Source organism: Oncorhynchus nerka, linkage group LG17, assembly GCF_034236695.1.
Source record: "Oncorhynchus nerka isolate Pitt River linkage group LG17, Oner_Uvic_2.0, whole genome shotgun sequence".
NCBI lineage: Eukaryota > Metazoa > Chordata > Actinopteri > Salmoniformes > Salmonidae > Oncorhynchus > Oncorhynchus nerka.
Window position 1 is genome coordinate 38883528 of NC_088412.1, and position 27179 is coordinate 38910706.

Sequence of the window (27179 nt, forward strand, 5' to 3'; positions counted from 1 at the left end):
ACAGTGCCTTCGGGAAAAAATTCAGATCCCTTGACTTTTTCCACGTTTTGTTACCTTAATGCCTTATTCTAAAATGGATTAAATAAATACAAATTCTCAGCAATCAACACCCCATAATTACAAAGTGAATACAGGTTTTTGGAAACTTAGAAAATGTCAAATTTAAAAACAGATATACCTTATTTACATAAGTGTTCGGATCCTTTGCTATGAGACTCGAAATTGAGCTCAGGTGTATCTTGTTTCCATTGATCATCCTTTAGATGATTCAACGACCTGAGTCCACCTGTGGTGAATTCAGTTGATTTGACATGATTTGGAAAGGCACACACCTGTCTACATGAGGTCGAAGGAATTGACCATAAAGCTCCGAGACAGGATTGTGTAGTGGCACAAATCTGGGGAAGGGTACCAAAAATAACACCAATAACACAGTGGCCTCCATTATTCTTAAATGGAAGAAGTTTGGACTCTTCCTACAGATGGCCGTACGGCCAAACTGAGCAATCGGTGGGGAGAAGGGCCTTGGTCAGAGAGGTGACCAAGAACCCGATGGTCACTCTGTCAGAGCTCTAGAGTTCCTCTGTGGAGACGGGAGAACCTTCCAGAAGGACAACAATCTCTGCAGCGCTCCACCAATCAGACCCGATGGACGCCACTCCTCAGTAAAAGGAAGCCCGCTTGGAATTTGCCAAAAGACACCTAAAGACTCTCAGACTCTCAGAAACAAGATTCTCTGGTCTGATGAAACCAAGATTGAACTCTTTGGCATGAATGCCAAGCGTCATGTCTGGAGAACCTGGCACCATCCCTACGGTGAAGCATGTTGGTGACAGCATCATGCTGTGGGGATGTTTTTCAGCGGCAGGGACTGGGAGACTAGTCAGGATTGAGGCAAAGATGAACAGAGCTTTGCTCAGAGAGATCCTTGAAGAAAACCTGCTCCAGAGCGCTCAGGACCTCAGATGGAGGCAAAGGTTCTCCTTCCAACAGGACAACGACCCTAAGCACACAGACAAGACAACGCAGGAGTGGCTTCAGGACAAGTCTCTGAATGTCTTTGAGTTGCCCAGCCAGTGCCTGGACTTGAACTTGAGAGGATTGGCAGAGAAGAATTTGAGAAACTCCCCAAATACAGGTGTGACCAGTTTGTAGTGTCATATCATAGAAGACTTGTTGCTGTAATTGCTGCCAAAGATGTTTCAACAAAGTGTCTAAAAACTTATGTAAATGTGACATTTCAGCAAACATGTCTAAATACCTGTTTTTGCTTTGTCATTATGGGTATTGTGTGCAGATTGACGAGGGGGAAAAAACAATTGAATCAATTTTAGAATAAGGCTGTAACGTAACAAAATTTGGAAAATGTCAAGGGGTCTGAACACTTTCCGAAGACACTGTACACTAGGAAAGTTTTGATTTTAACTCGCCGTGTGCTGAATCCCAATAATTATTTTGTACTGTGTACCTGTAGCTCTGTGTGTCTCTACCACTCTCCACCTCAAACCTCCGTCCACATCCCTCCTACCTCCCCATCCTCTTGTCCCCCCCGGGCCTGTCTTCATCTGGGCTGATTGTGTTTCTGTGTGCTCTTGACGAAACAGGCTGGTGCATTACAAGAGGAATGTGTGGCTTGTAACCTGTGCCAAACACCTTGTCACAGCAGCATTGTAGAGAACAATAGTCTCAGTGTGGAGAGGCTCTCTCGCAGCATGCCCTGAGCATCACATGTCTCAACCACCAGCCATTACACTGAGGTCAGACTCTGGCTGTGTCTGAAATGGCATCCTTTTCCTTTATAGTGCATTTGTTTTGGTCAGAAAAAGTAGTACACAATCTAGTGAATAGGGTACCATTTCAAACAAAGCTTCTCTCTCTCAGAGAGACCAACCAACCAGGCCTCACCTGACTATGGGTCAGGGTGCAGTGACAAGGGTGGAATTGTCTGGTAGTTTGGGAAGTGTTGCTGACGTGTCATGTTCAGGATGGCAAAGTAGTATCTGTATGACAATGATCCATCACTGTAGCTAAGTTATGTGTAGTCACAGACAGTAGAAGTGGACTGGGTGTTCTATTGCAGTCCAGGACTGTTCTACACTATACATTTATGCTGCTCTTATACTAACGTTAACCCATTCCATTAAATATTGTTTACCATATTAGCAAGGAAGTAGCAAACCTACACAAGCTACTGGGGAATCCACACCCGCCTACTTTTTCTTTTTCTTCCACCTCAGTATTCGGACACCGCTCTGGTCTGGTGGAAGTGTCGCCGCCGTGTCGGCTCTCCACAGCTGACTGGCCGGTGCTCAGCAGGGTACAATCCCCGAAGGGGTCTCCCCCTTCCCTGGAGAACGAAGCTGTTCTCGACCCAGCCAACCAACCATGGAGATGCGTCACTCGCCGTGGAAGTTGAAGTAAGCGTCCTCTGGCAACGGGGGTCTCCTTGGAGATGTTGAGCCCGACCTGACACAGACCAGAAATGGCTTTTCCGCCCTGGATCCAGTGGTTCCAGCGCCTTCTTCCTTTGGGGCTTCCCATTCAAGATCGGATCCGGAAGTACCTACGTCTTCATCCTCTGTCCTGTCTCCCTCTCCAGTGGCTTCTACCTTGGGTTCAGATCCTCGGAGCTCCCACCCTCATCATTCCGTGAGGCTGCCATTTAACATCGCCAGTTGTCATCATAGGCAGCTCTATGGTGAGAAACATCTTAGTTCACAAGGCAAAAAGTACAGGATATCACAAGGCTGCCACTGACTGTTCTATGACAGATGCCGGGAGCTGACACTGTCGTAGTCCATGTGAGGTCTAACGACATCAGGAGGGCTAGTTTCGGAACATCTGAAAGTGTATTTTAAAGAACTAATTTTAGCATTAAAAGACTCCAAAAAACGACCAATCATTTCAGGTCCATTACCATCGTTGGACCGTGGGTGTGAAAGATTCAGCAGGCTACTGGCATTACACATCTGGCTAAAAGATTATTGTAGCTCTGCTGGAGTCACTTGTATACAAGTAGATAACTTTAACACATTCTGGAAACAGAAGATACTCTACAGGAATTACAGAGTCCATCCAAATCCTCTTGGCTCCTGCATTTCAAGGCAGCGTTGAAACAATGACTTATCAATGACCCAAGACCAGCTCAGTTAATCCCTACCATTGTGACAATGAGTCGTCATAATGCTGCATCCATAATGCTGCATGTACATTATTCTAGGGGTGTTGGCAGACACAATGTAAGTAGCTTAATTTATGTCCCTCTAATTTCCCTGAAAACCTCTGTTGTATGCATTAATCATGAGCCTATGAACCAGAGTTACACTGTTAGCACTGAGGCGGTGTGCCATTGTAGGAAGGCCTCTCAGCTCCAATACAAATAACATGAGCAAGTCTACTTCTGATAAGCTTCCCAGTAAAGCATTACAAACAATCAAGCAACCCAGAAGGTTCTTCAAATAGCCATATGCAGCCTGAGAAACATGGTCCATGAAGTCAATAACTTGCTTGTAGCAGATGACATTCATATTCTGAGTATCTCTGAAATACCTTTGATGATACAGAGGTAGCAATACATGGTTATAACATTTACAGAAAAGACAGAAATGCCAACGGGGGTGGTGTTGCGGTCTGTATAAAGAACCACGTACATATAAAGCTTAGAGACGATCAAATGTTAAGTACTGTTGAAGTAATATGACTACAGGTTCATCTGCCTCACCTAAAGCCCATTCTTGTGGGAAGCTGCTATAGACCACCAAGTGCTAACAGTCAGTATCTGGATAATATGTGTGAAATGCTTGATAATGTATGTGATATCAACAGAGAAGAATATTCTCTGGGTGATTTAAATATTGACTGGCTCTCATCAAGCTGTCCACTCAAGAAAAATCTTCAAACTGTAAACAGTGCCTGCAACCTGAATCAGATTGTCAGTCAACCTACCAGAGTATTGAATTAAATCATCAACACGTATTGATCACATGTTTACTAATCCTGCAGAAATTTGATTTAAAGCAGTATCCAAATCCATAGGATGTGCCATAACTAGGAAAACTAAAGTTCCAAAGGCTGGGCCTAATATAGTGTAAGAGGTCATACAATACATTTTGTAGTGATTCATATGTTGATTATGTAAAGAATATTTGCTGGTCTGTGGTGTGGTCTGTGGTGTGTAATGAGGAGCACCGCTGCACTTGACACATTTCTGAAATTGCCTATTCCAGTTACTAATAAGCACGCACTCATTAAGAAAATGACTGTGAAAACTGTTGAATCCCCTTGGATTGATGAGGAATTGAAGAATTTTTTGGGTTGAGAGGGATGAGGAAAAATGTATGGCAAGTAAGTCTGGCAGCCCAACTGATTGGCAAATGTATTGCAAATTGAGAAATCATGTGACTAAGCAAAATAACATTAAAATAAACTATAATATGAAACAAAGATAAACTACATAAAGAATGATAGTAAAATTATTTGGAGCACCTTAAATGGAAAAAGCCAACTCGGCTCCATCATTCATTGAATCAGATGGCTCATTTATCACAAAACTCACTGATATTGCCAACTACTTTAATTACTTTTTCATTGGCAAGATAAGCAAACTTAGAGATGACATGCCAGCAACAAATGCTGACACTACACATCCAAGTATATCAAACCAAATTATGAAAGACAAGAATTGAATTCCGTAAAGTCAATTATTGTTGTCCATCAACACTGACAAGCCACCGGGGTCTGACAATCTGGATGGAAAATAACTGAGGATAATAGCGGACGATATTGCCACTCCTATTTTCCACATCTTCAAGTTAAGCCTACTAGAAAGTGTGTGCCCTCAGGCCTGGAGGGAAGCTAAAGTAATTCCGCTACCCAAGAATAGTAAAGCCCCCTTTGCTGGCTCAGAAAGCCGACCAATCAGCCTATTACCAACCCTTAGTAAACTTCTGGGAAAAATGGTGTTTGACCAGATACAATGCAATTTCACAGGAAACAAATTGACAAAGAGACTTTCAGTACGCTTATAGGCAAGGACACTCAACAAGCACAGCACTTGCACAAATGACTGATGATTGACAATAAAATAAATTGATGATACATTATTGTGGGGGCTGTCTTAGACTTCAGTACAACTTTTGACATTTACGATCATAGTCTGCTGCTGGAATAACGTACACTACCGTTCAAAAGTGTGGGGTCACTTAGAAATGTCCTTGTTTTTTAAAGAAAACCTTTTTTTTGTCCATTAAAATAACATTAAATTGATTCGAAATACAATGTAGACATTAGTGTTAGTGTTGTAAATGACTATTGTAGCTGGAAATGGCAGATGTCTTGCTCCCTCTGCTGTTTCCTGAGGTCCCCGATCATTTCCTTTGTTTTGTTGACGTTGAGTTGTTTTCCTGACACCACACTCTGAGTGCCCTCACCTCCTCCCTGTAGTCTGTCTCGTCGTTGTTGGTAATCAAGCCCGCTACTGTTGTGTCATCTGCAAGCTTAATGATTGAGTTGGAGGCATGCATGGCCACGCAGTGATGGGTGAACAGGGAGTACAGGAGGGGGCTGAGCATGCACCCTTGTGGGTCCTCAGTGATGAGGATCAGCGAAGTGTAGATGTTGTTTCCTACAGACCGCAAAGTCGACAGTCAGTATTCCCCTAAGACCGCGACAGTAAAGGAACCTATGGGATTAGTTGCTGAAGCATGCGGGGCATGTGAATGACTTTTTTCTCTCCCAAGTATGGTATGGGAGCAGAGACAGAGATGGTAAGACAGCAAGAATGGGATTTGACACCGTTTAAATAATTTGCAATGGCATTCTAAGAAGGCTGCGTTACCCTCTTTCCTCCCTCTCCTCCATATTGATAAAGACCAGGGCACATCCCCAGCTCCCCTTGGGGTACTATTACAGAATGCCATCTTTTAGTGAGACACTGAAAAGACAAAGGCTTCCTCGGGGCGAATGGTTCCTCACAGAACCTCCAGGCGTCCTTGCCAGTCGACAATGAACTTCTTTCAAAGTGGGTATGGAGACGACAACTCATAGAGCTCCAGCTCTTATTGTGTGAGGGGGGAGAGAACAGGCAGTTCTTACCTAAGTCAGAGCCTCAGAGCCCAGGGAGGAGCAACAGTGATAGGCTACGGTAGGTGTTTCCCAGTGACAATCAGTAAGACAGTCTGCCAAACTGCCAGCCAGCCAACTAACCCCTTTCTTCAGTCCCCTGATTCATATGACAGTTGTTTCCCATAGCCAGCCAGCCCCTCCCCAGAGTCCTCAGGGTTCATGTGTCTCTTTCTCTCCATGGGATCCCACCTCCCTTTCACAGCCCATCTCTCTATTAGAGGGTTTCCCAGTGTCTCTCTGAACTCTTCTTTACTCTTCTGAGCCAGACGTTTGCATCATTGTGTGCATCCCAAATTAACCAAAAATGACCCATTGGTTTCTGGCCAAAGGTAGGGCACTATAAAGGAAATAGGGTGCCATTGGGGACACATTTATTGTCCTTTCACACTTGAGGTTTTCTGCTCTGATTCAGGGGGGTTGGGTTAAATGCAGAAGACACATTAAATGGATTCAGTTGTCCAACTGACTAGGTATCCACTTTTCCTTCCCTTTCCCATTCTGTTTCTTTGCAGGACTAATAGACAACCTCATCCTAAGAAATTACCCCCTCTTTACACTACCTGCTATTGACTTTCCCCTCTGTAGTACCTGGTATTGACAGAATCACAGTGTTACCATTGTTCACACTGCCTCAGGTTACTGTCAAACAAGGGTAACAACAGGTAGTGGCATGCGTCCCCAAATGGTACCCCATTCCCTTTATAGTGCACTACTTTTGACCGGGTACCACACAGTTCTGGCCAAAAGTACTGCACTACATAGGAGATAGGGTGTGATTTGGGACGCATATACTGTTGTCACATCCCCTTGCTCATCAATACGGGCTTGGCTGCTGTCTGTCACGGTTGCCGATGTCTTTTGCAATGTCACTTATCCATCAAGCATTCAAGTTACTGTACTCTAGCTTGTCCCATTGAAGCCTGTTAATTACTGTAAAGGCAACAAACTTGGCAAAGGGGCAGGATTCGATTAACAATACTGTTTCAGAGTTGAGTTTTTATTTAAACAGCAAAATACAGCGAATTAAACAGGTTTCAATAAAAACATGAAGCTTGAGCCTCCCGAGTGGCGCAGTAGGCACTGCATCACAGTGCTAGAGGCATCAGTACAGATCCGGGTTTGATCCCGGGCTGTGTCGCAGCTAGCCGCGACCAGGAGACCCGTGAGGCGGCGCACAATTGGCCCTGCGTCATCCGGGTTAGGGGAGGGTTTGGCCGGCCAGGATGTCCTTATCCCATCGCGCTCTAGTGACTCCTTGTGGCGGGCCGGGCGCGTTGTTTCCTCCGACACATTGGTGAGGCTGGCTTCTGGGTTAAGGGAGCAGTGTGTCAAGAAGCACTGTGGCTCGGCGGGGTCGTGTTTCGGAGGACACTTTGCTCTCAACCTTCGCCTCTCCCAAGTCCGTACGGGAGTTGCAGCGATGGGACAAGACTCTAACTTCCAATTGGATATCATGAAAAAGGGGTAAAATGTACAACAACAAAAATGTTTATGCCTGGTACTGATCCTTGTCCTGGTCCTGTCTTCACAAGTTTACTTACAGTATATACTGTAGATATCTAAGCTTCTGCATCAGTTAATTCAAGGTCCTTCCAACTTATTTCCTTCAGAGCTTTCCTTTTCCAGAGTACCTGGAGATGGGGTGTATTTCCTCTTTTCACACACAAGGGAGAAGGAGGGAAGCATGGAAAGTGATTTCAGGCATTGATTGTGTTACGTTTTTATGCAGAATTTGGCAGAGGCTGGCATTTGACCACACTTATCCTTCCAGATGATCATACCTGGGAAAGCAGGGGACCCTCTCTATCTGAAGGCAATTCATCCAGAGTGAAATTGCGTCTCGCACTCCGGCTTCACTCTCCACAGATCCATGACGATAAATTCCATAGGTGGATTAGTCATGCCTTGGCCTAGCGATATTTACATTGGGGATGTATTTCACAGTGTTTTAAAGGCAACCACCTCACTGCAGCTCAAGGCTGTGGGATGAACAGGCCAATCACAGAGGAGACCACAGACCATGACTGATTGGGTGGTCTCACATATCAAGATGTGAAGGAAAGAAGTCACAGGCTGTGTGTGTGCGTGTGTGCTTGTGTGCGCGTGTGTGCATGTGTGTGTGTGTGAGAGAGAATGCATTTAATGGATGACTGGTGCCTTCGTTCAGTGTTCCTCAACTTTTTTATACCAGGGACGACCAGCAAGCTATGTTCACTCGTGTCAGGGTCCACTTACCTTAAAACTATCATTGTGTTATATACAGTATATCATATATACTAACCACCACTCTCTCTCTGTGTCTCCAGAGGACCAGATTCCCCATGGGTTCCCCACCATAGATATGGGACCCCAGCTGAAAGTTGTAGAGCGGACCCGTACAGCCACCATGCTGTGTGCTGCCAGTGGCAACCCCGACCCAGAGATCTCCTGGTTCAAGGACTTCCTCCCTGTAGATATCAACAGCAGCAATGGAAGAATCAAACAGCTCCGCTCAGGTACAGTCTCCACACGGTCCCCACATACTGTACATGGTTATTTCTGAGAAACACACACACACACACATACATAGTATTTTGCACCATGTCAAACACACCCAATAAAATCACTAAAATGCAATATATATTCCAACGCTGTGTTGAACAATGATGAGAATATACATTTATTTGTGTAGAATGTATTTTTTACATTTAAAATGTAATTGCCAAATCACTCCTTAAAGTTGTGAATAAATGTTTTTCTACATTCATTTAACTGCATACAGCTTTGTAATTCCCCCAGTGGCTCCTGAAAGGGATTGCTGCTGCTGTTCTGTGCCTGTGGTGCCTTCAGTACCAGATGCAGGCAGCAATTCGTCTTAAAATTATAACCAACCACAAGGCTCAGTACAACTCAGAAAGGTGGCCTGTTTCCAAGCACTTATTTCGTCAGTAAGGCAGGCGCAGCAAAGCTGCCCGGCTGTGCACTTCATACCTTTGTACTATAGGCCTATATAGGCCTAGGCCCCTCCCTACAGTCAGTTTTGAGGGGGAAAAAGTTCACAGATATGTTGGAGTCTGGGTCCCTACTCCCTAAACCCTTAGCATCAATGCAAGCTCCAAAAGCATTCCAGATAGGCATCAACTCTTGAACCCCAGCTCTGGCAGCATAGAATATAATATAGAAACAGAGGTATAATTGCAGTGTTTCACCTCTGGCTCCTATCCACAGACACAGTGAGAGGAAAGGCTGAGAGAAGCTGTAGGATATCTCTGGTCTGCATTGTAAATGGCACCGTATCCCCTGTATAGAGCTCTATAGGGTTCTGGTCAAAAGCAGTGCACGGGGATATAAAGGGATATAAAGAGAGTAGGATGCCATTTGGGACACAGGCTATGTGTAGCTTTGAAGCCTGTGGAAGCTGGAGGATTTCCCCAGGCAGGCTTCAGCTGCAGAGGCCTCAGGTGAAGACAGATCCTCCCGCCATGATGTATTATTAACATGACAGCACAGCAATTTTCTTCAATTTGGTTCATGGCGCTGGCTTGCCTTCCTCGTCACACATCGGCGGCATCCTAACTGTAACCTTATTCCCATCATAGTGCACTACTTTTGACCAGAGCCCTGGGTTCTGGTCAAAAGTAGGGCACTATGTAGGGAAAAGTGTACCATTTGGGATGCACAATAATCCCACTGCAGTCAAGCCCAAATGGGCATGTCTCTTTTTTCTCTTCTTGTTTAAGTGCTGCCCGTTCCCTAAATGTCTGTCAGAGGTCAACTTGACATTCAAGCAATTTATTTGTTCCAATACAATTCATTACGCGCTCGTGAGATTACATTTGCTCATAAATTAGTATCCCTATTATAGGACCTTTTATCCATCAAGGAATGCTAATAGCCAAAATTTTCCATTTGAGACCTTTGCACTCTGGTAGCAAATGAAAGACAAGTCAGTATGTGTCCTTTGCGTCAAATGAAGCTCAGAGCTCTATCCCCCATCTACTAAGGCTGCATCACAAATGGCATGCTATTCCCTACATAGGGTGACATTTGGGATGCAGACTTAAACATGTCATTGTCTCCCGGTAATTACCGATAGGCTTGTCCAAACCAGGAAGTCTGGCCCCTGACATCGATCAACACTGTTTACAATGCAGGCCACACAAAAAGCAAACAGACACTCATCCTGACACTCCTCCTCTGCTGTCCTGGGGATCTGATAGGGAGGAATAGAGGTGTGGGAGAGGAGTAGGAGTGGAAGAGGAGGAGGATTAGTGTCTCTAGAAGTGGCTAAACCTCCATCCTTTCCGGTAAATACTCCTGGAGTAGCAGGTGCACCAGGCCACAGCTCTGTGTGTGGAGTAGTCACTCAAACTCTTCTGGGTCCTCCTGACTCACCAGGGTTGGATCCCAAATGTCACCTTTTCCTCTTTATAGTGCACCTCATTCCCTTTATAGTGCAATACTTTTGAAAGGGGCTTTATTCAAATGTAGTACACTATATAGGAAATAGAGGGTCATTAGGGACACAGCCTAGGTGATTGGTGATTCTCTCCACTGCAGCCTGCTAGTAACATAATTAGCTGAGTTGTATTATGCCATCCTTGAATTATTATGAATATGTATATGGATAATGATGACATGATAAAATGTGTTAAATATATACGGTCATAATATTATGTCCTTGTGAAGGCAGAGCATGGACTAATTAAATCCACAGTAATAGGTTATTGTTGTGCATTAACCCCAATGTATTTCTTCAACATATAGGAAAATGAATACCTGCCTACTGTATCCAGGATATTGCGAAAACATAATAAAGTACTATTATTTTTCACAATTTACCTAGCACCTGCTACACTGAAATCTGTCATGGACAAAGCATGTGATATTCATACTGAACCAACCTGGGCTGTATGTCTGTCCTGGCAGGTCTCAGCGTAGACCCAGTCCTCTTTAAGCTGCTGATGACCTCATCAACATGGGACACACAGCTTTTAGGGGGCTCTCCGTCCTCTTTTCTCAACCCCTCTCCTCCACCTCTATTCTCCTGTTTAATGAGTGGATACTGGTTTGGATTTATTATCCAGATCGTGTGTATCTGTACAGTAACCAAACCGACTCCTCCAACGTTTGTCGCATATGACTAAATATGCCCAAATGACCCCGTACTAACAACTACAAGAATAATCAATGGATTCAAACAATATATTATTTATGCAGCTAATTAGTTAAAGGGTGGTCCACAAAAAAAAAAGAATAACACTGCACCCACCTAAGACTTTCTCTCACAATGCAGCAGCAATATCACAACTTAGGCTATTGTATTCCAGGGCACAGGATTCTTAGTATTACATCAGATAGTGTTGTAGCCTGTGTTGGTGTTAACCTCGTTACGACAGGAAGCTGAACAGCCCAGATTAGTTAACCTGTCTAGAGTTAGTCTGTAGACCTTATCAGAATGTCTTAGGTAACAGCCAGAGACAGGCCTGTTTTGGGTTAACGGCGGATCACTATTCAAGGTTGATGTTGATGGCCAGGTGTTAACATGAACAAGCAGGTGGGGAGAATAAGTAGCTTTGCCATCATAGCAGACCCGCAGCTCAGTAGCACAAATAGCCAGGTGTACAGCATAAAAAATGATGGGGAGAAAACAAATATCCAGGTGTAGATAACATAAAGAGTCCGGATTATAGCACACAGCAGGCAAGTGCAGAGCAGAAGTAGAATCTTGCCCCTTAGTCGGGTTACCACTCTGTTACCACTCTGGGTACTCTCACCCAACACAACAAAACACAAAATTGTGTAATATCCAGAAATTTAAAAAGCTATTTTTTTTATTAACGTGTTGAGGGAGAAAGAGCTTCTGGAATTCAATACTCAAGTTCTTCTTCACTCTGCGGTTTCTTCTCTTTATTCTTTCTTTCATCTTTGTACTAATGCTTCTCTCTAATCTTATTTGCATTCAAATTACCTCTCCAGGTGGTACACCAATCAGAGGTAAGAATGCTGGGTACACAAAAAACTGTCCACTCACGTCATCCTTCCTGTCCTCCTCCTCATTATCCTCCTCCATTCCCTCCTCCTTTCACCTCACAATGTCCTCATCACCAGTTGTCTCACTCTCTCTCTGGGCCCTGACTCCTTCTCCACATCAGTACATGACCCTTTGTAGGTCTGTCTGGTCAATGGCACCTCTAAAAACACAAACGTCAAATAACGAATCTACAAAATCCTTACTACACATCCCACTCAAATTAAACCGTTTTAACGTTCACCTAAGAAAACTGTAACCTCACAGAAAGATGGACCTGCTTAAACTGTAGATTAACAAAACATATGATTAATATTTTGAATGGCAGCTCTATCCTGAGCGTGGATCGTAATCTCTTGACCACTCTTTCAGTTTTTATATTCCTAGAATCCTCGCGATGAGCCTGACATTACTGTATTTCCATTCCCAATGTATGGCGGGATTGACACCTGCTATGATTAGTAGTCTGTGATGTGTTTTAGAGGTGGTCAACGATGACCCCTGTCTGAGCACTGTCCTGAGAGGCTGTAGTCAGAGGCAGGAAGGAGGAAGAGGTACTAGATTGCATTATTAAAGATTCAACTTTGGGCAGAGTGAGAGTGGAGCTTCTGGCAGCTAGCTACACTCTTTATTGAGGGTCCTAAAATCTCCATGGATGCGCCTCAAATGGCACCCTATTTCCTACATAGTGCCCTAGTCAACAATTAGTGCACTATGAATAGGGTGCCATTGGGGAAGCAGACCATCTCTCTGACTGAGAAGTTGTCTTATACCTCTGGCTCATTTTATACAAGGGAGAAACGCGAGAGCAGGCTTTGGTGATTGGGTCAGTAGGAACTACCCAATTTGCCTGCTGCTCACCTCGTCGACTCTCTCCAGAGATAAAGAACATCTCATCTCATCAAGAGGTCTCACTGCCATGAAAACGTGCTGAAAGGAAACGTGTTCCAAATGGCACTATATTCGCTATATTGCGTTACTTTTGACCGGAGCCCAATAGGCCCTTGACAAAAGTAGTGCACTATTCCACAAGATCCAATTAAAGAGGAATGGAAAAGGATATTATTACATATTATCCTTTTCCAGATGTAACTATGAGGCAATAACCAGCCACTGCTGCATTCCTCTGCTCTCCGCACATCGGAAACAGGATTGCCCTAGCCTACACCAAGCGTTGATCACTAGAAGTTAAGGCTAGAGGGAGAAAGCTAAGAGCTTGGAAAGAGAACTGTACATCGAAGAAAGTCTTACCTGAGTTGGGCTCTATGTGTGTGTGTGGGGGGGGGGGGTGGGGGCTTCGGAGGCTTGTCTGCGTATATGTGACGTTTGTAGCAGCAGGATACACATCTCAGGCAGAATCCTCTAGATAATTGACGTAACATGGTGGCTGCTGGATGAAGATATCTCTGGGCGCCCATCCATCTCACCTAACTCCAGATTCACATGGATGTCACCACACACTTTTTTCTTCTATGTCCAAATGTTATCAGCAGCTGTGTGACAAACTCATCCCATATGATGCATTTCAGATTCCTTTTCTGAAATATATTTTCACATGTATTTTCTATTAATATTCCGCCACTGATCTCAAACTGCATGATGTGTGTAACATCACGATCAAGAGCATCCCTGTACATGAACACCAGACACACAGTCATGTTGTCTGTCAAAATCGATCCAGAGTCGACTGTATATGAATAATTGTTCATTGTATAAAGGAAAATGCTTTGGTAAATGGTCAAAGAAAATGATAAACCACGTGATCACTCTGAGTGAGCAGGAACAGGTAAGTGTTATGTTCCTGATCCAGTCTTCATGTGTCATCCATTTTAGACAGGGGTGGCCAAAGAGGACTGTCAACAAGAGTAGGAATAAAATAGTCTTTCACTCCCCTAGTCTGTTTGAACTCATTTGTTTCCTCACTGTTTGAAAAATGGTCGCCGTCCCCACTGTCACTAACAGTAGAGCAGGTGATAAGAACTAATCAGTGGTGAACAAAGCAGAATTGATTAGTGATTTGTGGCTAGTTAATCTGTGAGGCTGAAGGCTGAAGCTTTGGCAGAGTGATGGGGAGATCGTTGAAGTACAGCAGAACTCTTAGGGATTCCCATCTCTCTGTACTGACATTGTCATTACTCACAGAATGGCTTAGGCCTGTATTTGACTTTAGAATTGACAAGTGAGAAGATAAAGATACGTTTTCTTGTTTATGAGACAGCAGGTTTAGAATTCCTCACTTTTAAATTACTGTATGTATTTTTCTTACTTGATTTGCTTTTCTCCTCTGTCCAGTCTTACTGTAACGTCAGGCTGAGCTATAGTTCCTGTTAATTACCACTTATGGGTACTTCATAAAACTTGATATTGCATCGTTTCTGCAGTATTTAGGTCCCTAGTAAGAAGTGTAATGTCCTCTTACCTGTCTATGCTTTGGTCTTTCTCAATGTTGACAAAATGTCTGTCTGCTGGATGGGTCTGTTTTCAAAACGTCAGTTGTTCTGATATATACTGTACGTGTATGAAAAGTCGGCTTGGTTATTTGTATTTTTGTTTTGGCAAGGTGTGTGTGTGTGTGTGTGTGTGTGTGTGTGTGTGTGTGTGTGTGTGTGTGTGTACAGTCTGAACACACATTTCAGTGTGCATTAACTGCATTTTCCTAAATGTCACCCTACTCCCTATATAGTGCACTACATTTGACCAGGGTGAATACGGCTCTGGTCAGAAATAGTGCACTATGTAGGGAATAGGGTGCCATTTGATATGAAAACCATGTATCCATCTGAGTGGACTCTGAGCCTTGACAGTGTGTCCTCTCCCTTCAGGAGCTCTCCAAATAGAAAACAGCGAGGAGTCGGACCAGGGCAAGTACGAGTGTGTGGCGGTCAACAGCGCCGGGACCCGCTACTCGGCTCCAGCCAACCTATATGTGAGAGGTAAGAGCCCTCCCTGCCTGGCGAGCGGGTCAGTGCTAACAGTGGGGGCCATCCACCTGTCCATAAAGTATCTATTCTAATCTATCACTTCCATCACTGCTCTCTGGTCAAGCGCTAAAGACTAGTGTAAGCTAACCCACTCCACAGCTACACAACCAGGTCTGCTCTCTGGTCAAGTTAACCCACTCCTCTCCACAGCGAGCCTGGTCTAGCTATACAAATACTCCACATGGATCTATTCATTGTCTGGAAACTGACAAATGCCAACCAACTACTTCCTCACTGGAATAATAGAGCACCTACCCAGCCAACCAGTTAGTGAAAGGCTCAGCCTAACCTGTTGATGCCTGTTCTTGTTATGTCAATGTTTTGTCTATTCTCTGTGGGGGGTGTTTATTTTTCTGTATCTTTTCTTTTCTCCTGGGTGATTGTATACTCCCCATAGGGCTCTGGTAAAAAGCAATGCACTATATAGGGAATAGGGTGCCATTTGGGATGCAGACTTGGTGAAGTGGAGAGAGTTGTTATATGCTGGTGGTACATATGCAGTCTTGTAGACATACTGTGCATACAGGAAATAGACACCTCATTGGTTACTGTCATCCTGAGTGTAGGAAATTCCCCTATCAACAGGATGCTATGCAGTCTATGGCTGCGTCTCAAATGGCACTCTATCTCCTATTTAGTGCACTGCCTATTTGTTCTACTACTACAAAGCAAACAGGGCTGATGTCATATCAAACTCAACCCCCATGGTCTTTTAGAGAATAATGTTCGGCAGCAAAAATTCAATTAGCCTCTATTCCACCAGCCAAAATCAGGTTCTCAAAGGCAATTGTCCACGATTCAACTCAAGTTGGTTCCTTGTGTCCCTGTTTTATGCATACCCACAGGTTTTTACCGTGCTCATTGCAAACACATTGGAAAAGTTCACCAAGGGCAAAGAATTAAGTTATTCACAAATTTTATGTTACTGATGTCACTTCTCCCCCACTCCCCCTCTCTGGCGCTCGAGGGCGCCAGGCGACCTATCATTACGCACACATGTCACCATCATTACGCGCATGAGCACTTCATGGGACTCACCTGAACTCTATGACTTAATTGATTGCCTCTCCTATATCTGTCACTTCCTCAGTTTCTTCCCCATGTCTGCACTTATGTCATTTTGTTACCCCTGTCCATCGTTTTGATCCCCCTGTCCAGACACTGTTCTTCCAGATGCTGTTCTATGTTTTTGATATACAGTTTGAAGTTTACATGCACCTTAGCCAAATACATTTCAACTCAGTTTTTCACAATTCCTGGAATTTAATCCTAGTAAAAATTCCCTGCCGTTAGGATCACCACTTTATTTTAAGAATGTGAATAATAGTAGAGAGAATTATTTATTTCAGCTTTTATTTCTTTCATCACATTCCCAGTGGGTCAGAAGTTTACATACACTCAATTAGTATTTGGTAGCATTGCCTTTAAATTGTTTAACTTCGGTCAAACGTTTCGGGTAGCCTTCCCACAATAAGTGTATGTAAACTTCCGACTTCAACTGTATGTCCGTTTATCCATTAATCCTCACTCCCTGTACTTGCTTCTCGTCTCCCAGCATCTGTCCTTACAGAATGCATCAGGGAGTTTTTGATTTTAGTTGGGGTTGGTGACCTCAGGCCCAGGTACCGGGGGTGCCTCAGCTGGCTCGTCGGGCTTCCATACCTTTTTTATTTGGTTGGCTTGGCAGGCTCCCATCCCATGTCATTCCTCAGCCGGCTTGTCCGGCATGTCGAGCTAACACATCTTGGGCCGGCACGCCGGGCTCCCATGCATCGGGCCGGCACCCCACACCTCTCAGGCTGGCACGCCGGGCTCCCACACCTCAGCTGGCTGGTCGGGCTCCCATCCCACGTCGAGCTAACACATCTCGGGCCGGCACGTCGGGCTCCCACGCCTCGGGCTGGCTGGTCGGGCTCCCACGCCTTGGGCTCCCAGGCCCGTCAGGCTCCCTTTATTGATTGCCTCCCCTATATCTGTCACTTCCTTAGTTTCTTCCCAGTGTTTGCATTAATGTCGTTTTGATCCCCCTGTCCAGGCGCTGTTCTTGTTTTGTTATATGTCTTCACTCCCTGTACTTACTTCTCGTCTCCTAGCGTCTGTCCATATAACTGAGACCATTCTAAAATATCTACATTGATCGTAAATTCCCATTTATCCATTTCCATAGAAAGAATATTTATTCATTAGTGTCTTTTTTAGGGGGTAGATGTTGAATGTTGCAGATAGATTGTAGCTTCCATCAATGTTTTTGTCTTCATCACTTCCAATCCCCATATATTTTTTTGCAAATATATTTATACATATGCACACATACTGTACATACATACATACATACATACATACAGTAGATCTCAGTAGAGTCTGCAACACCACTAAGCAAGGGGCACCACCAAGCAAGCGGCACTATGAAGACCAAAGAACTCCCCAAACTGGTCAGGGACAAAGTTGTGGAGAAGTACAGATCAGGGTTGGGTTATAAAACATATCTGAAACTTTGAACATCCTGCGGAGCACCATTAAATCCATTATAAAAAATGGAAAGAATATGGCACTACAATGAACCTGCCAAGAGAGGGCCCACCAAAACTCACGGACCATGCAAGAGGGGCATTAATCAGACAGGCAACAAAGAGACCAAAGACAACCCTGAAGGAGCTGCAAAGTTCCGCAGCGGAGATTGGAGTATCTGTCCATAGGGCCACTTTAAGTCGTACACTCCACAGAGCTGGGCTTTATGGAAGAGTGGCCAGGAAAAAGCCATTGCTTATGTCACGATCGTCTGAATGAATGGACCAAGGCGCAGCGTACTTCAAGTTCCACATGTTTAATAAATATACAACTCACCAAAAACAATGCAGAAGAAAACGAAACATGACGTTCTGGGCTGCTCACAGGCAGCTACACAAAAACAAGATCCCAAAAACAACAGGTGGGAAAAGGCTGCCTAAATATGATCCCCAATCAGAGACGACGATAGACAGCTGCCTCTGATTGGGAACCATACCAGGCCAACAAAGAAATAGAAAACATAGATTGCCCACCCTAGTCACACCCTGACCTAACCAAATAGAGAATTAAAAGGATCTCTAAGGTCAGGGCGTGACAGCTTAAAAAATAAGCAAACACGTTTTGTCACGTTCTTTCAAAATCGAACCCAGAAGCAGACCAGGACAAGGAGAGTAAGGAAGAAGGTGAGTATTTATTTACAAGTGAATGTGAATGGGTAGATATATCCAGGTGGCGTAGCGGGCAGCGGTGGTGAGTTGATGGGAGTAAATAGGTGGATCCAATGGGGTAGCGGAATCCGACGACGACCAGGCGGGAATGGGGTAAATGATCCGGGTGAGTAACTGAAGACAGAACAAACGGAGGTAAGTTTAAGGCAAGCAATACGTAAAAAACAACAAAACTAATTCTATCCAACTTGAGGCTGATACTATGGCACAACATACTGTTCATGGCTAACGATCCGGCAGGGAATGGATGTCAGGTCCGGGCTTATGAAGAGGAGAGATGATGATCAGGACCAGGTGTGCAGATAGCTGATGGGATACAGGTGTGGGTAATCAGAACTCCCAACTGGCTACATTGCCCGGCAACCAGACAGGGTGCGTTCCAGGACGCCGGAAAAAACACTCCAGGACAGAACAGGCAAAAAACAGACTCAGGAAACGGGATTCGTGACACGTTTGGTGTTCACCAAAAGGCATGTGGGAGACTCCCCAAACATATAGAAGAAGATACCCCGGTTCAGATGAGACTATAAATGAGCTTTTCGGCCATCAAGGAAAATGTTATGTCTGGCGCAAACCCAACACCTCTCATCACCCCGAGAACACCATCATGCTGTGGCAATGTTTTTCATCGGCAGGGACTGGAAAACTGGTCAGAATTGAAGGAATGATGGATGGCTGGCACTAAATACAGGGAAATTCTTGAGGGAAACCTGTTTCAGCCTTCCAGAGATTTGAGACTGGGACGGAGGTTCACCTTCTAGCAGGACAATGATCCTAAGCATACTGCTAAAGCAACACTCAAGTGGTTTTAAGGGGGAATGGCCTAGTCAAAGCCCAGACCTCAATCCAATTGAAAATCTGTGGTATGACTTAAAGATTGCTGTACACCAGCGGAACCCATCCAACTTGAAGGAGCTGGAGCAATTCTGACTTGAAGAATCGGCAAAAATCCCAGTGGCTAGATGTGCCAAGCTTATAGAGACATACCCCAAGACACTTGCAGCTGTAATTTCTGCAAGAGGCTCAACGAAGTGGGGGGGGGGGGGGGTGAATAGTTAAAATAGGAAAAATGCCAAGTGGGGTGAATATTTTCGCAAGCCACTGTACATATAAATACATGTACATACATATATATACAGTACCAGTCCAAAGTTTGGACACAACTACTCATTCAAGGGTTTTTCTTTATTTTCACTATTTTCTAAAGTGTAGAGTAATGGTGAAGCCAGCAAAACTATGAAATAACACATATGGAATCATGTAGTAACCTACAAAATGTTTAACAAATCAAAATATATTTTAGATTCTTCAAAGTAGCCACCCTTTGCCTTGATGATAGCTTGCCACACTCTTGGTATTCTCTCAACCAGCTTCACCTGGAATGCTTTTTCAACAGTCTTGATGGAGTTCCCACATATGCTGAGCATTTGTTGGCAGTTGTTGGCTGCTTTTCCTTCACTCTGCAGTCCAACTCATACCAAACAAAAATGAGGTCCTGGTTGAGGTCAGGTCATCTGATGCAGCACTCCATCACTCTCCTTCTTGGTCAGATAGCCCTTACACAGTCTGGAGGTTTGTTGGATCATGTCCTGTTGAAAAACAGCTGATGGTCCCAGTCACCGCAAACCAGATGGGATGGCATATTGCTGCAGAATGCTGTGGTAGCCATGCTGGTTAAGTGTACCTTTAATTCTAAATAAATCACAGAGAGTGTCAGCAGCAAAGCACCCCCACACAATCACACCTCCTCCATGCTTCACGGTGGGAACCACACATGCAGGGATCATCCGTTTACCTACTCTGTGTCTCACAAAGACACAGCAGTTGGAAACAAAAATCTCAAATTTGGACTCCACCGGTCTAATGCCCATTGCTCGTGTTTCTTGGCCCAATCAAGTCTCTTCTTACTATTGGTGTCCTTTAGTAGTGGTTTCTTTGCAGCAATTCGACCACGAAGGCCTGATTCACACAGTCCCCTCTGAATAGTTGATGTTGAGATGTGTCTGTTACTTAAACTCTGTGAAGCATTTATTTGGGCTGCAATCTAAGATGCAGTTAACTCTAATGAACTTATCCTCTGTAGCAGAGGTAACTCTGGATCACAAGAAAAAGATCTAACACAACATTAGGTGATGATATATGGATAATTATGGATTTATAATCAGCTATAATGGGGCAGTCATTTTGGACAGGGAACACAGAGTTAATTAGCATTTATTTGGGATGCATTCTGAGGTGCAGTTAACTCTTTCCTTTCCTTTCCTGTGGCGGTCCTCATGAGAGACAATTTCATCATAACGCTTGATGGTTTTGGGGACTGCACTTCAAGAAACTTTCAAAGTTCTTGAAATGTTCCTTATTGACTGACCTTCATTTCTTAAAGTAATGATGGACTGTCATTTCTCTTTGCTTATTTGAGCTGTTCTTACCATAATATGGACTTCGTCTTTTACCAAATAAGGCTATCTTCTGTATACCTCCCCTGCCTTGTCACAACACAACTGATTGGATTAAATGCATTAAGAAGGAAATAACTTCCACAATTATGCTTTTTATGAGGCACACCTGTTAATTGAAATGCATGCCAGGTGACTACCATATGAAGCTGGTTGAGAGAATGCCAAGAGTGTGCAAAGCTGTCGTTAAGACAAAGGGTGGCTACTTTGAGGAATCTCAAATATTAAATATATTTTGATTTGTTTAACACTTTTTTTTACTTCATGATATGTGTTATTTCATAGTTTTGATGTCTTCACTATTCTTCTACAATGTAGAAAATAGTACAAATAAAGAAAAACCTTGAATGAGTAGGTGTGTCCAAACTTTTGACTGGTACTGTATATACACATCTTTAAAAATATATATTTTCCTTTATTACTTTCTAACCTTACCACCCCTCCCCTAATTGGAGTAAACTAGTGAACAACAACGCTTATGCTTCTACTTCCAACTTATACATACTATATACATTTCATAGGCACAGTCTATTTTACAATAGTTACATTTAGTTTGTTTCTACCCCTGTCCTTCCTCTAACCTCAACCTCTTCAATCTATTTCTTTCACAAAAGTTCTGAACCTATATGCGTTTTACAGACACAGTATGTTTTACATTAGTTATCTTGTTATTCATTTTTATTATTCCCAACCTTCAGCTCCATTCAACCCCTCCCATCTATCGCTTAACACCATCCATGTTGGATATCTATTTGCCATATATTTTTCAATTGTGCTGTGATGTTTCACAAAAGTTCCAAACCTTTCTATTCTCATAATTTCTACATATTGTAAATTAAAAATATTACATTATTATATATTTTTTAGAATTTTACCCCTTTTTCTCCCCAATTTCGTGGTATCCAATTGTTTTAGTAGCTACTATCTTGTCTCATCGCTACAACTCCCGTACGGGCTCGGGAGAGACGAAGGTTGAAAGTCATGTGTCCTCCGATACATAACCCAAACAAGCCGCACTGCTTCTTAACACAGCGCGCATCCAACCCGGAAACCAGCCGCACCAATGTGTCGGAGGAAACACCGTGCACCCGGCAACCTTGGTTAGCGCGCACTGCGCCCGGTCCGCCACAGGAGTCGCTGGTGCGCGATGAGACAAGGACATCCCTATCAGCCAAGCCCTCCCTAACCCGGCGGAGCTCGGCCAATTATGCGTGGCCCCACGGACCTCCTGGTAGCGGCCCGTTACGACAGGGCCTGGGCGCAAACTCAGAGTCTCTGATGGCACAGCTGGCGCTGCAGTACAGCGCCCTTAACCACTGCGCCTGTCACGTTCTGACTATAGTTCTTTTGTGTTTTCCTTGTTTTAGTGTTGGTCAGGACGTGAGCTGGGTGGGCCTGATATGGTTCTCAATCAGAGGCATGTTAGTCATTGTAAATGTTTGCAATTCTTCAGCCATTCCTGAAGAAAACAAGCTACTTATGGACAGTACCAAAACAAATGATCTAATGATTATGTCTCTTCACAGCTAAATCTGCAGAGCTGGGAAGGTTCTATCCCCTATATATATAACATTCTATTGGTTGTAAGAATTTTGTATACTGTATACGTTTTGAATCCGGCGTCATTTTGCATATTAGTTCATAAACCATGTGCCATGGAATCGGTACGTTGAAAATCCCAACTATTTTGCAATATCTATGGCACAGCTGTCAATTTTTTGGTCCTTAAATGAAACGGGTATACTTTTTTATTCATCACAATTTTCTTTAACCAGTGTTGGTCTTTAATGCATGGCCGACAGACAAGTTCCCTACTTTTTCCCCTTCCCCTTTCCTCTTAGTGTCATAATCAAGTCTTAATTTCTGTCATCACATCAATTACTTTGATCTTCAAATGATATGTTAACTTGCTTCCGGTAGGATAATATGATTTTCTTGCAGAGGTATAATTCTAAAGTTCATTTCATATTCCCTCCAGCTAACTTCTTTAGATAACTTCAGCATCAAAGGCTTTTAATAAATTATTCAGGTATCTGACAGACCTATACCAGAGTATAAAAGCAATGTCCTAACCTGCACGGTTGTTACTAGTTACCACAGCCACATAGTCAGAATTGTCTACATTGTAAAAATTCATGAAATAAAAGAATGTGCCTTTTGGTCTTAATTTCAGGTTAGAATTAGGCATAAATTGAGAAGTATGGTTAAGGTTAGGGTTGAGGTTAGGGTTAGGTTTTCAATCAGATTTTAAGAAAATAAAATTGTAGAAATGCCATAATTATTACTTTGCGGTAAGTAGTGCACCGCAGTGCATTCCTTCTGGGTAAATTGTCCCATGGTTGACCTCTGACCTACAGAGAGGAAACATCCTCTGGAGGTGTAAACCTGGTAACTGCCTCTGTCAGCCCAGGTCGTAAATTCTCCCAGATTAATACATACATGACCCATTCAGTGATAAAAAGGAATGTGAGGGAAAACTCTTAGAAAAGATACATCTGTCATTCTCCTTGGTGCTGGGCTCTCCTTCGATCTTAGTTGCATCCCAAATGGCACCATATTCCCTACACCATATTCTCTATGTAGTGCACTACTTTTGACCAAAGCCCTGGTTAAAATGTGTGCACTGTATAGGGAATGGGGTGTCATTTGGGACGCAGCCCTTAACTCGGACCAAGTGACAGAGGGAGTGCTGTCGCAGGGAATACAGATTTAGAATTGGTCCGGTTGATGAATGGCATTTAATATATATATGTATAAGTGTTATGTAATCAGCCTGCACCTGCCCAGTGACAGAGTAAGACATGGTGTACTTGTTTGCTTGTGTGTGGACTATAAGTGTTTGTGAGTGTTTGTGTGTGTGCGCACATGCGCATGTGACCATCCTGCAGTATGTGTGTAGGTGTATACATATGTGTTCAAATCCTGCAGTATTTCTCACCACCCATGCCTCCATCAATTTCTCACAGATAGAGTAGATTACATCTCACTCCCGGAGAGGAATTGCCTTTGAGAACTGAAAGAGTCTTTTCCAGTGTTTTTTACACTGTGAAATATTATTTTTGATTATTTTCCACTGCCAACCCTCAGTCCATAATGCGTTGCCATGGAGTTTAACTATACTGTTGAACATCATTTGAAAAAGAAAAACCCTTCATGCACTGTGCTGAAACATAACTCTACTAAACCTACAACTGAAGTCATCAAGGTCAAGACTACCAGCTTCTTTCCTATGTGTTTTCTTACAAATGTCTGTTTCTGTATAATGTAACACTGGGTTGTTCTGTCTCTGTACAACGTGTTCTTGTCTGAATGGGTCTAACCTCTATCTCTCCAGGTATTACACCACTCTACCAGGGGTGTAATTTCCTTAGCAAACGATGGTGCCTGAAAGCGCTCTCTCTGCTGCTAGAGAGAGAGAGGGAGAGAGAGTGAGAGAGATTTCTTCTCTCTCTTCTTTTCCTATATTTGTACTTCTTCCTTTTCTCTTGTCTGTCTCTCTCAGCTTTTGCTTCCTGATCATCACTCTGTGTGTGGCGTATCCTTGGCACTGACTCCATGTCCATTGCTGTGTTATGTCATATACACAGACTGTATATGGGAGTGTCCATTACACAAATGCTTATCCTACTATAAAAAAAAGAATTATACCATTGTCTGTGTGCTTTCCCATGTCTTTCCCAAGTGTCATCCAAGGTTTCATGTGTCTTGGGGTTTTCTGAGTTTCTCTGAAACTTGTGTACGTATGTGTGTCCGCTTTTATTTGTCTTTGTGTGGTGTGTGTGTGGGTGCGCTCGTGTGTGCGCGGGTGTGTGCGCATGCAGAGATCAAGATTAGAAACAAGCTTTAATACAAAGGAACCACATCTAGAATGCATAGACTCTTTAGATGCACTATACTCCGCTCATGTAGGTATAGGACTGTGCCCATGGGACATAATGTATAGGACATCATGAATGCAACAATCACTCATACTGGTTAAAGACTTCACCACCGTGACCCATTTGATAAATTCTGTCAGCACACAACAGTGGTGTGAGGCCATTGCCTCAACATTGAGTGAGTGATGCACAGAGCTCTCTCTGTTGTCGGTGTACAACTCCGTGGTCAGGCCATTTTGTGCGCGAGTCAATAACTCTGAGTGTATGACTAGTCCAGAGCTAGTGACGGCCATGTTTGATGTTTGTATTCAGATCCAGCCTCTCTGTCTCTGCTATCCTCAGTGGCTCTGCTAAGAAGGTGTCAATGGACAGAATAAATGTGGCTGCCTTAGCTAACAGCAGAACAGTATCTGCTTTGTGTGCATAATGAAGTCCGCTTGTCAGCCAGGGAGACTGGCTGCGACCCAAATGGCACCCTATTCCTTTTCTAGTGCACTACTTTTGACCAGGGCCCATAGGGGTGCGATATATAGGTAATAGGGTGCCATTTGGGACGCAGAGTCGCTGACTGTCTAATGGCATCTTAATACACAGGCAGGGTCTGAAGGGAAGGGCTTAGAGAACATGAGAGTAGTCAGGAACAGAGAGGAGTGCGTGTGTGTGTGTGGGGGGTGGGGGTGGGGGGGAGTGTGTGCGTGTGTGTGTTTATATTTATGTCTGTACTGTATGAGATGTTGCTATGTGTGTGTTTTTGGAGTGTGGCTATCAGTGCACTGGCCTTTGTCTCCATAGTGTTTTCCTCACTCTATTATGGATAAGTGGAAAATGTTCCTGTTTTACTCTCTCTGTTTTTCCTTGTCTTCTTCCTCCTCTTCCTTTTTCTCTCTTGTTGGTTTTTCTCTTTTCTCTTTTCTCTTTATTCCCCCCATCATCATCGCACTTCGCCATCCATAAAACAATCCAAACCTCACCAAATCCTCTCAGATCAACGAGAAGGTTGGTTTTTTTCACTCTTTACCTTCCTGCTCCTCCTTTGATACCCCACGGTATGCCAAGGCCCGGTGGGCTGGAGCCTGGCAGCGCCCCCAGCTTCACGCTGGGTGCCACGGGCCCGTCCCGGCCTGATGGGCCTCCCAGGATCCTTCCTGCCTCTACCAACCTGAACCTCCACTGTGCATCTCCTACCCTATCTCTACTGCTACCCTCTCTACTACTGCTATGCTGCTTGCCTCCACCCTAAACCTTCCACCATCTACATTGTTATAGGTCTTTGAATATCTCTGGCATGGATGGGTCTTCCCTGTCAGCTTCAGTCTGTTATGTATCTTCCTTGCCCACTTCCTTAGGTGATCCTCACATCACCTAGGGCGTGTCTATTCCATCCCATCATCCTCTATGTTCACACTGTGTCCGTCCAACCATGGCTGTGTCCAATTGGCACCTTATTCCTTATAAAACGCAATACTTTTGGTCAGCGCCTCAATTGCTCTGCTCAAAAGTGTGGCACTATATAGGGACAAGGGTGTCATTTCACTGTGAGCCTGAGCCCTCGCATCTGTGTTGCCACGTGGACTCGTCATGGTCCCAGTCTAGCTGACTACACAACTCTCATTTTACCTTACCTTGACTCGACTCTCACACAGTATATCAACATCAGCTGGTAGCATAGCTCTCCACCATACAGTCTTAGAGAAAACAGAGGTTTCAATGAATTAATCATGAAGAGTAGTTGGATGTATGTATCTTTGGCATCTTGGGAGTAACAATAAGCTACCATTAGAAAGAATTGCAGCCTTGGTTATATCCATGGTTTATGAAAATGAGAAGCGTATGGGCTCTCACTGAGATTTCTCTGATGCAATGCATTATCATTGGTCTTCTGCAACAGTGGTTTCTTATTGTCTTTTAGGTATTTTACGTCTGGGTTCAGGGAACAGATGTTGCATGAAGCTTAAGAGATCAGTACTATTTACATACAAGTTCAAATTTCAGTAAGTGCCTTTTTCCCACCACCCTGGAAAGATTTTCCTATTTAGTAGAAGATGTTGTGTTATCCTGGTTAACAGTGAAAAGCCTTTTGAGTTTTCAATATTTAATCAGGCTAAAGCAGCTTTGATTGTTTATTTTGGATTCAACATTCAGTGCAGTATTCCAGATTTAGTTCATAGAACAATGTGAGCAGAGAACAGAGAGGGAGAGACTGCGGAGAAGATGAGAATAAAGCAAACAAATCTGTTTAAAGACCCAGTGTGTTTTTCAGTAGTTTTTTTCCAGTCCATCTTTTCAAGCGTAACCCCAAACAACAGGGGTCAATTATGAGACAAAGGAGTCTAAAATGTCATAATTTCAAAACTTTTTTTTTTGTCCTTCACAAGTGTAGGACTTTGTCAAGCAAACAATTTACCATGTTTTCTCTGTTTTTAATGGAGGAATGAAATACAATATTTACTTTACTAGTGGTGCATCGCTGAACGTTTTGATTCAATAGTGCACTT

At 43.6% G+C, this 27179-nt stretch overlaps 1 protein-coding gene across 1 annotated transcript in view; it reads left to right on the top strand.

The window, feature by feature from the left end:
- Positions 1–27179, top strand: part of ptprfa (protein tyrosine phosphatase receptor type Fa) — a 441814-nt gene that overhangs the window by 292301 nt on the left and 122334 nt on the right. Inside the window, 2 exon segments of the mRNA XM_029686556.2 lie at positions 8430–8618; positions 14956–15066. Coding sequence (XP_029542416.2) covers positions 8430–8618; positions 14956–15066 — 300 coding nt within the window.